General features: G+C 37.0%; 1 protein-coding gene across 1 annotated transcript in view; it reads left to right on the top strand.

Moving 5' to 3' along the window:
- Window positions 1-12,500, top strand: part of LOC115214327 (LIM/homeobox protein Lhx9-like) — a 31,535-nt gene that overhangs the window by 17,578 nt on the left and 1,457 nt on the right. The window contains exons 3-4 of the mRNA XM_029783511.2: window positions 11,443-11,651; window positions 12,406-12,500. The exon at window positions 12,406-12,500 is cut by the window's right edge and continues 1,457 nt beyond it. Of these exons, the coding sequence (XP_029639371.1) occupies window positions 11,443-11,651; window positions 12,406-12,500 (304 nt within the window). The remainder of the gene's footprint in view (window positions 1-11,442; window positions 11,652-12,405) is intronic.

Here is a 12,500-nt window from a genome sequence, read left to right on the forward strand (position 1 = left end):
TGCCCTTCCAAACGCCAACAACTTTAAATGTGGACTGGATGCTTTTAAGTGGCGCCTGTACTTATATATGTGTGTACAGAACAAATTAAAAGGGTGGCTCATTAGCAATTATTACTTAAAGGCAAAATTAATAGAGGTCACAAAAATGGTGGAAGGTACTGACTAGCACCGCTTTTGCTAAAATAAGAGTTAAATTTGGATTTGATTTAATTCTTATTTTAGTGTAAGCGGGTCTATGTATGTATGTATGTATGTATGTATGTATGTATGTATATATGTGTGTGTGTATGTATGTATGTATGTATGTATGTATGTATATATGTACCCTTTAAGCTCGTTTACGGAAAACGTTTTGAATTTGCATATAAAATCCCCCATTCTATTATGGCGGCTACAGCCTAATGATGCCAACTGCCTTAAACAGTATTTTTTGGGGGTGCGGGGCACCGAGGTATGCCTATATAACCTAGGATAGATAAAGTAATAATAATAATAATAATAATAATAATAATAATAATGATAATGATGATGATGATGATGATGATGAGGATGAAGATGATGATGATGATGATGATGATGATGATGATGATGATGATGATGATGATAATGATATGGCCGCAGTCTCAAAGCTGAAACATATAAAAGCAAAATAGTAGTAATCCACGCATGCATGCATGTATGTATGTACGTATGCATGTATGTATGTATGTATGTATGTATGTATGTATGTATGTATGTATAAAAGCTTAAAGAGAGAAGAGTTAAACTAGAAGCCAGGAGCACAGGACAAGCAGTGATTTGCCCACCTCTGCCGCTCCATCAACGGGAGGATTTTACGGTTCAGGTCAAAACACCCGATGATCGTCGGATATCGCCTGAAAACTTCAATTTCTCCTGGCCAAAGCTCCATTGACTTTGGTGAGTGGAAAAGAAGCACCTTCTTCTAAGTCCTACTAATAACATATTCAGATATATTTGTGCATATGTACATGTATATATCTACCATCGTCCGCCTTCATGTCAACACCAACATATCCACGGTGGCTAAAACTGACAATTTTCTTCACCACTACCTCCATAAGAATTATTGGATCACTACAATTGCTGTCATCATGACCGCCGCCACAACTACCACCAAAAATACGAATACCTCCCCATCGTATTATTTCCCACAATCCCCACAGCCACTGCCACTGCCACTGCCAAAACCATCATCATCAGCACTACCAATGCCTCTCACTCACCGCCTTCACCGTTACCACCATCAATATCGAACTCACCGCTCTCCCTTCATACCATTATGCATATAAACATTCTTAAATTTACTTTTATATATTTAACCATCTTGTCTGTGTGGCCATGTGTATGAGTGGGTACCTCAGTGCGCGCGCGCGCGTGAGTGCGTGCTTCTGCTTGTGCATGCGTGATTGCTTACTTGCTTGCGTGCATGTGTTATGTGTGTTTATTTTGATTTCCTAATACCTTCCCCTGTTATCTAAAACACCAGGGGGCGTTCAGCCTTTGATTGCACCAATAAAGTGTTCAGGTATTATTTGTTAACGATTCTGTAAGAATCGTCGTGAACATGGTGATGGATTATGATGATGATGATGATGATCATGATGATGATGATGATGACGACGACGACGACGACGACGGCAACAATGACCAGCTTCATGATGGTTATGATGATGACGATGATGACCACCTTGATGATGATGATGATGAAGAAATTTATTCCGACGTATGATTGCTAGAGAATCGAATCAAATTTAAATTTCGAAAGTTAATAAATAGATATTTAATAATAGAAGCAAAATTGCAAACAACAAAAGCAACAGCAACATCAACAACAAAATTATGAATATGATAATGATACTATTAGTAATAGTAATGATTATTATAATTATAGTAGTAGTAGTAGTAGTAGTAGTAGTAGTAGTAGTAGTGTAGTAGTAGTAACAGCAGCAGCATTATCATCAACATCATCATCATCATCATCATCATTAGTCACCGTTCATCCTTTCGGGGTCGATGAAATAAGTAGCGGTTGAGTACTGGAGTCGATGTAATTGACTACCCCCTCCTCCAAATTTCAGGCTTTGTATCTATAATAGAAAAGATTATTATTATTATTATTATTATTATTATTATTATTATTATTATTATTATTATTATTATTATTATTTGTCGTAGTGGTAGTAGAAATAGTAGTAGTGAAGTTATCATCATCATCATCATTAACTCAAGGTGGTTACGAAAAAAAACATTATTGTTGTTGTTATTGTTAGTTGTAGTAGTATGGAATACAAAATCTCTAATAGGAAACTAAAAGCTTCACCAAGCCGCCCCCACCCAACGAATCCTTAAAAAACAAGATCATGCAGTCTAAAATGTAACAAAAACAACAACAACGGCACCACCAACAACAGCAGCAGCAACAACAACAACCAAAGCCATTGAGAATGTGAAACAACAAGTACACAATACCAGGAATTGTGGAAGAGAATAGAAAAGGAGGAACAACTTAACATTGAGGTTGCCTGCTGCAAGGTAAATGTTTCGTTTTAAAGATGACAGCCAAAGATAAAAGTATCAAAGGAATGAAAATATATAAATTAAAAGAACGCAGCAAATAAACGGAGAAAAAAGCTTAAAATAAATAAATATTCGCAAAGATCAAATTGAGAAAATAGGAAGGAGCCTAACGCTCACACACGCAAACATATACACGCAAATATGCACGCGCACATACACGCTGGTTATATGTGTACAGAGACACACATACTCACACACATATACACACACATACGTATATACACATACACATATATATACACATACACACATATATACATATACATATACATATATATTATATCAAATATATATGTATATATATATATATATATATATATATATATATATATATATATATATGCCCCTGACTTTTATGCACGCACACATACACACACACACATATATTGTTTGGTGATACATACCTAAAAGAAACAAAATAAGCTCAATAGGCGGAAACGCGGAGCGTATACATTTCTTTATCATATGTATACACACACACGCACGCACACAAACATATTTATATATATAAATAGATAGATAGACAGACAGATAAATAGATTGATAGATTGATAGATAGACAGATAAATAGATAGATAGATAGATAGATAGATAGATAGATAGATAGATAGATAAATAGATAGATAGATAGATAGACAGATAGATAGATAGATAGATAGATAGATAGATAGATAGATAGATAGATAGATAGATAGATAGATACTGAGGGTTGCTAAAAATACAATAGAAAGTATTTATGAACATCTATCTGGATATATTCTATGGGATTATACAGAACCAGTGGAGAATGTGAATGAGTGTTCTGCAAGGCAATGGAGGTTGATGGGAAGACATTATTCTTCGTATGGGTTACTTTGAAAACGAATCTAGGATGGTCATGCGAATATAATTTTTGCTCTGCTCCTATTTGCAATGACAAATCATCTTCGCATTTGCTTTGTTAATCTTGATTTTACGTAGGACCAATAGAAGTAGTATGGTACTGTACATGACATATTTTCTTTTATTTGCGAATATCCTAGGTTTTGTCCATGCACAGGTGTTTCTTGTTAACATAGCTGTCGCTTTGTGGCTCATTAACAAACAATGGACATGCATATTCTCGGAACTCGAAAACGTGTCCCAGCTCGTTCGTAGTGACAGCTCAAGCAAAGGAGTAGCTCTCGAGAACGCCAACTTTTATCTTTCTTACGCATTTTGGTTTCATTCGCCGGTACGTTTATGGTCCGGCCGTATCGTTTTCAGATGTCAGAGCAGCTAATAGAATCAGCAGTGGTTCACGCAGCATGATATGCGTCCGCTGCTGCTGTGGCTGCGCTCTGTCTCCGCACGGTCGCGTGTCCATCTCGCAGTATTCAGCCGATCCACGCGTTTCCGCCGAAAGTGCTCTTCATCGTATGTCCGAGAAGGCCTGGACGAATTTGAATGAACCTATTACACACACACACACACACACACACTTGCATATACGTATATATGTATCACTCCCTGCCTCCCTCCCTCCTTCTCTCTCTCTCTCTCTCTCTCTCTTTATATATATATATATATATGTGTGTGTGTGTGTATATATATATATATACATATGTGTGTGTGTATGTGTGCGCGCGCGAATGTGTCAATGTAAAGGCAAATTGACAGCGGAATTCTAAGTGTATGGTAAGTCACGCGGTACTGGTTTTGTTTCGACACTTTGCGTAGTGAGTTCAGATCATACCGACATCAGCCTTGTTTTTCATGCTTGAGGAGTCGATAAAAAAGAAAAAAATCAAACATCTTAGCGCGGAGGATAATCGGAACTGTTAGAGTGGCGGAGATGTCTTGCAGCATCTTTTCTGGTTCTTGGTATTTTTCTGGCAGCAACTGCCTCGACAGTATGTCAAGCTTATCCAACCCTAAAGCTGCAGCCTTTCTCTTGTAGAATATCGATGGCGTGGAGAGGGGAAACTAGAGTATATAAACAACCATCGCCAGTCTTCCAAAACGAATCTTGCTCAATCCTGCGCACACTGATATAGTGAAATCGTCAGCTATGATGGACGGAGCCCTTTCCAAAAACATGATTCCGGCTTCGGACCCACTCTGTGCCAGTGTCTTCTACTACGTCCTTACGCAAACCAGACTTGTGAACCTCTTACACACACGCACACACACATACACACACATGCTTGCATATACGTATATATGTATCACTCCCACTCTATCTCTCTCTCTCTATCTACTGTCTTCTTCAAGCTTCCGGGCAACATACCCATGCGTGATCATTTTTCTGTATGCTGAGTTCTTTCCATCCAGATCTTCTCTGAGGTAAGAGAGCTGTTTTGGGTCTGTATAGGAAATCATCAGGAAGAGAGTGTTTCTTGAGGAGTTTACTGCCAACTCGTACAATGTTGGTCACTTAACTTCTCAGCACTGCATTCATATATATATTAGTTTTGCTACCGTTGTTTAGCAGGCGCTGCCTCATTGATACCATACGGTATTCGAAAGCCGTCTTCACTGATCTCTGGCCTCTACCACCTTCATTTCTTCTTAGGTAGAGCATGTCAAGGATGTTTCGGGTTTTTATATCTGTGGAGTGGATTTCCTCTACAGACCAATCAATTATCCCAAATGTTGGGATCAGCACTGGTACTGCAAATGCATTGTGGGATATTGTTTTGTTGTAAGAGGAGAGTTCCGACTACCATATCTTCCTAAGTCTGGTGTAATATTCTGTCTCTGTCTCTCTGTCAGTATGTATATATGTATGTATGTATATATACCAACATCATCATCATCATCGTCATCAACATCCTCCTCAGCATCATCATCATCATCATTATTATTATTGTTATTAGCATTGTTCTGAGCTCAAATTTTGCCGAGTTCAAGTTTACTTTTATCCTTTCGGGGTTGATAAAATAAGTACCAGTTGCGTACTGAAGTCGATGTAATCGCTAAACTCTCCCCCAAATTCCAGGCCTTGTGCTTATCGTAGAAATTATTATTAGTGTCGTTATTGATGTTGTTGTTAGAGTTATTGCTGCTGTTACTATCAATTGACAGACAAACCCTCATTCATGAGCACCTAAGGTTTTAATTTGTATGTACGTGTATGTGTGTGAGAGCTTATATATATATATATATATATATGAGTATTTGTTTGTGTAAATGTATTCTGTAATTTCCACCTATGTCAGATCTTAACTCACCGAGTTATGTATAAGGACCACTTGTTATGATTGGTTAGCAAACTTTAGTTTCAAATTTGTTGAACTTCTGACAAGTATACTAAGGGTGAATTTGAGCTTTAAGGGGAGAGAGAGAGAGATGAAGAGAAAAAGAGAGCGCAAAACAGAGAGAAAGGGAGAGAGAGAAAGAAACATAATAATTACAGCCCAAATTAGTAAGGGTCAGCGATGTACTGAAAAATCAAAGAAATACATTCATATTTGTGTGTATGTTTGTGTCTAAGTGCTTGTGTTTGTGTGAGTGTGTGTGTGTGTGGATGCGTACGTGTGCGTATGTGTTGTGTGCGTGTGTATGGTGTGTGTGGTGCGTGTATGTTTCTGCGTTAGCGCGCGCGCACGTGCATGATTAGAAATCGTTAGGCATTTAAGAATTTCGTAATTATTGCGCTTTGTTTTGCCAAATGTATTTCACGAAAACTTCGGTAACTAAAATCTAGTCGATCGAAACTGTGTAGAAGCCTGTTAGATACTTAGATGTAGTATACCTATCTACCAGTATATAAATAAATAAATAAAAATTAATATATAAATATATATATTATATATATATATAAATATATATATATATATATGTATATATATATATATACATATACGTGTGTGTGTATGTGTGTGTTTGCGTTGTGGTATGACAATCTATTAAGCGTACGAGAAACCTTTCTCCTATAGGCTCAAAGCCTGAAATTTTAAAGGGGAATGGTAGTCGATTACATCGACCCCAGTACTCAACTGGTATTTATTTTCTCGATTCCGAAATGGCTGAAAGGCAAAATCGACCTCGGCGAAATTTGAACTCAGAACATAGAGACAGATGGAATGCCGTTAAGCATTTTTGCCTGGCGCGTTAAAAATTCTGCCTCGTTAATCAGTACAAGAATGAAAGATTATTTATATCCATTAGTAAATTTTAGTATCTTTCTAGTGTATTTGGAATATAACTATCTTAAACTAGCGTCAGATTTTGCTACATGAGTTGAACTGGATCAGATCATCAATGCTCGATAAGCCACAGCTGAATCATGCAGATTAAGAGAAGCTATATCAAATTATAATCATCTTGAATATCGAGGCAAACTCTATATGGACGCTCAACCAGTTGAAAATAACAGTAAAATCTTCTTCAAATTATGTTCTACTCTTTTGAAAAGGCATAACTGTAGTGGGTAATGTAGTCCTAAACACTGCAATGCCTGAGAGGACAGGACAGACGGTGCATACACAATTTTGAGCATAGGTTTGTTCTGTCACACAACTGGTGGAGAGTTGACCAATGAGGAAGCCTCTTCTATATGAAATGGAACCAACATCTCCCTCAAATCTCACATTACTGTCTTAAAAAACCGATGTATGAAAAAATACAAGAAGGTTAAGGTTGTATCATTTTGATCTTAGTTCTACTCACTTTGGATTAATGAGATGGGGATGAGATTACAACAATAACAACAAAAAGCAGAGGGTTCAATCAAATTGTTGGCTTCTAGTGGGGTAGATGATTCAGCTGAAGACATCGAAATGAACGATATATCCCAAGGCATCTTATTTGGTTTTGCAATCTCTGTGGCACCTTCAGTCTGTCGGTGAAATTTGAAGACAAGTTACATAAGTATAGAAGAACATCTTATGATATTGTTGTAATTAGAGAGATAAAAATATTGATAAAGATATCTAATATCTGTTATTCTATACATTGCCACTTTAAGGCACACTAGCACATATATACAACTTAACAACTACCGATATAATTCACACATGTGCGCGCACACACACTTGCACACACAAAGAGAAATATTCATATTTACATATACACACACAGAGAAATGCATAGCATGAATCTGATATAGATGTTTTTCGGGCTTATCTTCATAAATGTACCAGACTAGCATCGAATGTACAAAGTGCTTTGAATATAAGTATATACAAGCTTGCATCATACCTTATACATGCTAACACAAAGACAAACACAACATATACACCCATTTCTCTCTCTCTCTCTCTCTCCCTCTCTGTATATATATATATATATATATATATATATATATGTGTGTGTGTGTGTGTGTGTGTGTGTTTATATGCATGTATTTATATAATATACTAATATACACACATACACACACACATATATATATATATATGTATGTGTATGTATGTATACATAAACACAAACACACATATAAAACAAACATGGAGAATGGTATATACTATATGTTTGCAATATATATGAGAATCATGTCTTTATGCGTGTATACTTGAGAGTTTTATCTAGGTGCGTGTGTATACATTATACATATATATATATATATATATATATATACATACACATATGCACAGATACAAATATATAATTGCGATGAGTGCCACTATTATTCCCTTCAGATTTGGGCTTTTATTGTTAATCGCATTAAACTCCCACCGTTGCATATTTGAAGTGAGTCCTGTTCAGTCTGATGTGGGCTATGACGTAATATAAGAGCATATCATTATATATGTATATGTGTGCATGTACGTATACATATATATATGTATATATATAGATGTGTGTGTATGTGTATATATATATATCATGTGATTGACCAGATTATTGGATGTTTTTATATATTGCTTGTTACAATGCGCTTTACATCGTCTTAGCTCTTGAATGATGCCACATTGCTCGCTAGAGTGAGCTGGCCAACAGAAAACAATTAGACTAGACCAACGAGAAGAAATATAACGCACTGCTCGCTCCGGGAATTGAACACATGATCTAACGATCGTGATTGCAACATCCGAACTAGTAAGCCACGCGCATTCATCCGCATACACACACACACACACACACACACACACACACACACCACACACACACACACACACACACGCACGCACGCACACGCACACGCATACACACACACACATTCTTTCTAGACTAGTGTGTATACTAGAATGTAGGCTGGGAAATTCAAAGTGACTCTCGTTATATATTTCGAAAACACATGAACGGTAAGATAAATTTCGTTGTGTTGTACCACATAAGCAACGTGTAATTAAATCGTATTTCATTACTGTGAAGGGTTTGGAGAAGATAAAGCATTGCATCAACTCTCTTGTTCTATTTCCCTTTGAGTGTCTGGTCGGATTTTTGTTCTGATTACCGGTTGTTAGATTCATGGTGTATAGGCATCTAGTTATTTTGTTTACATCCATACGCACCCAAATCGCTCTTTCACTCGTGGCTACCAAATTCTTTAGACAATCTATTATTTCTTTCGTGAAAACACGAAATTTTATCCTGAGTGAAATCTTTCTTGTAATCTATATACTAGCCATCTGTAGGTGTTCGTAATCAGCTAATTTAACCAGAAGGCTAGTCATTGATTGTACATTGTCTACCATATGTTTCCGTTTTCCTGAAAATCTTAGTACTATGTGAGATTTTCAAAACCGTTATTTTGTGATAGAATGAATAAAAGACAGTACCACAATAAAAGTAAACTCTACGATAACCATACGTTAAATCAGCAACAATAACAGCAAAAAAACAAGCAGCAACAAAGAAATAACATGATTCAAAGTGCTTTCATAATTTTTTTCCTTCCTGTAATGCTTTAGGCTACAGCAAATCGAACAGACGATCCTATGGTCAAAAGGCTACCAGCAGTAACAACTCCTGCTATAGACTACTAGCTGTAGCACTGTAAATATATACAGGGTGCGATGAATAAGCTGTCATCTAAATTACGCAAAAATGAAAATAACACTGACATCTCATTTTAACAGATATATTTACCAAAATTGCAGAAAAATATCTTGAAATACTGAAGAGTAAATTTATTCAATAAAATCGCCATTGGCTTCAGGCACGGCCTCCAGACGACTTCGGAATCGCCTGCCATAATCCTTGCCTTCAGTTCATCTTTGGTGTTACTAGGAGTTTTGTTGGTCTCTCGTTCAAATGTGTCCCACACATAATAATCAAGGGCGGTGCAGTCTGGGGAGTTAGGTGACCAGATGTTAGGGGTGATGTGGTCACAGAAATTGTCTGACAACCATTACTGGGTTCTCCTGCTTGTGTGGAATGGTACAGAGTCCTGTTGCCAGACATAGGGTCTTCCAGCAGCTACCCTCTTGGCCCAGGGCAGCGCTACCTCCTTAATGTAGGCCTCCGTGTTTAGTCTGAGGCTATATGGGAAGATGAATTGAAGCATAACGTCGCCATCAATAGTGATCACTTCAAACCTCATGACTGGATGTTTGAATTTTATCGCTCTCATGTCGCCAGATTGCACTGTTTTCAGATTGACACTCAAACAATCTGAAATGTTCGTATTGGAGCTTCCGGCTCGAATGCCAAGCAGTACAACATGTCGTTTCCAAATTTGTGGCAAAGTGAATTACGTCATGGTGCTGTTTTTCTCTTAGATGGTGCCCAGCTGAGCCTACTACGCTGTGTAGTCGACAAAATCAAAAATAATGTGCGTGCGCGACATAGAAAATATAAAATGGCGACAATTTACCCATCGCACCCTGTATATATATATATATATATATATAGTTTATTATTTGTACTGAGCACTGATTCTCACATTTCTAAATACAAACGCACACAGACACTGGCATATACATATTAGCAAAATATTTTTCTTTAATGTATGCAATATACTGTTACTTTAGATTTGCCAGATCAATTTTATAAAAAGTAGCAAAATTGTATGGGAATGAAGCACAAAATTAAAAAAAAATATTTGCTAATAAATTAAAAATAGGCGCAGGCGTGGCTGTGTGATAAGCTTGTTCTCAACTACATGTTTCCAGGTTCTGTCCCACTGCGTAGCACCTTGGGCAACTGTCATCTATATCCTTGGGCTGGCCAAAGCCTTGTGAATGGATTTGGTAGATGGAAATTGAAAGAAGCCCGTATTATCTATACATGTGTGTGTTTGATGTGTGTGTGTGTGTGTGTGTATGCGTGTGTGCGTGTATCTATGCATGTGTCTTTTTGTGTCTGCGTTTGTACCCTCACCACCGCTTTACGACTGGTGTTGGTGTACTTGTGCCCCCGTAATAAAGCGGTTCAGCAAAAGAGACCGATGGAATAGATACTGGCTCGTTTCATTCGACGAAAGATTCAAGGCAGTACTCCAGCATGACTGAATAAAAGATAAGAAAAGAATATATATATAAGGCTTGCTAGTTGGTGCGATCTAATTTACTTAGTTGGGGATTTAATATAGTATACGATAAGATTCCAATGACCTTTGAAACTTTAAATTTTAATATAGTAAATTTGCGTGAATTAAAAATAAAATAATGACGTATAGTCCCTGTAACTGGAAAAGCAAGTTAACCGGGTATCCACTGTCAACTGAGTGAAGAAAACAAGCATCACACAGGACAGGTATCAAGGATTCACACATTACAGTTAAGCATACGATGCAAGATTTAAAGGGAAGTTTGAATTAGCTTATACAGAATTAGTCATATTAGCAAATATCTGACGTTCATAGGATCGGTTTTACATCAAGGAATATGATAGCGACGGTATTTCTATTGTCTTGAATGTACATGCGCATTCACACATCATCGTTAATTTCTAATTTTGATATTTCAATATACCTATTTCTGTTCTCTTACCTAGGACTTGGTCACGATGGACTCGATCGATCCACAGACCATCTGGATAGAGACACATACCAGAATGCACCGCGGCAAAAACGGATGAGAACTTCGTTCAAGCATCACCAGCTGAGAGCTCTTAAGTCATATTTTGCAGTCAACCATAATCCAGATGCAAAGGATTTAAAGCATCTGGCACAGAAAACAAATCTTACAAAACGTGTTTTACAGGTAAGGCATTAATATTGAAATTTATCTTTTATTTTAATTCATATCAACTTTTAAAAAACAATGAATTGTCCTTTTCTATAAACTGAAGCCGCCATCAAACATTTTTCCAAATTGCACACGTTTTATCGATGAACCAACGCTTTGAACGATAATATATAATGCCAGTATATATTTGACAGCAATTTCTTAAATAGTCATAATGCCGAAAATTTGTTGTGATGGGAACAGTTCCTTTATCGTATTTAGAAGGATGACATGTAAAGATGATCATGGCAGATTCGAACATAAAGGGTCGGAACAAAAACTGCAAGGCATTTTGTCCGTCGTTCTAACAACTGTGTCAATGTATAACCTAATATCGCATGGCATATGGTCATCAATTTTGGAAGAAGAGTTAGTCGATTAGGCTACTGATTTTGTCGACCCTGAAATGATGAAAGGCAAAATCGACCTAATGAGGAATTTGAACGCAGAATGTAAAGATGGATGAAATGCCGTTAAGCATTTTGCCTGGCGTGCTAACGATTCTGCCAGCTCGACGCCTTAATTGTTCTCTAAATATTGAAAGTCAGAGAATGATATTAGTGTATGTTATGAAGGCCATACATACATTGGTATGCTTTTAGAAGTAACTCTTGCAAGCGAGTTCTTCGTGATGTATTTCTGCTCGTGTGTTTGTGAGTGAGGATTCATATGAGTGTTTTTAATACTCACACCTAATCTTCAATCATTTTATTTTTATCATTTCAATTAGGTTTGGTTCCAAAATGCAAGAGCGAAGTATCGAAGAAATTGTCAAAAGCAAGACCAAGATAGAGTCCCAGGAAATGGTCAGTCAGGACTCACACC

The sequence above is a fragment of the Octopus sinensis genome, linkage group LG1, assembly GCF_006345805.1.
Source record: "Octopus sinensis linkage group LG1, ASM634580v1, whole genome shotgun sequence".
In the NCBI taxonomy this organism is placed as follows: domain Eukaryota; kingdom Metazoa; phylum Mollusca; class Cephalopoda; order Octopoda; family Octopodidae; genus Octopus; species Octopus sinensis.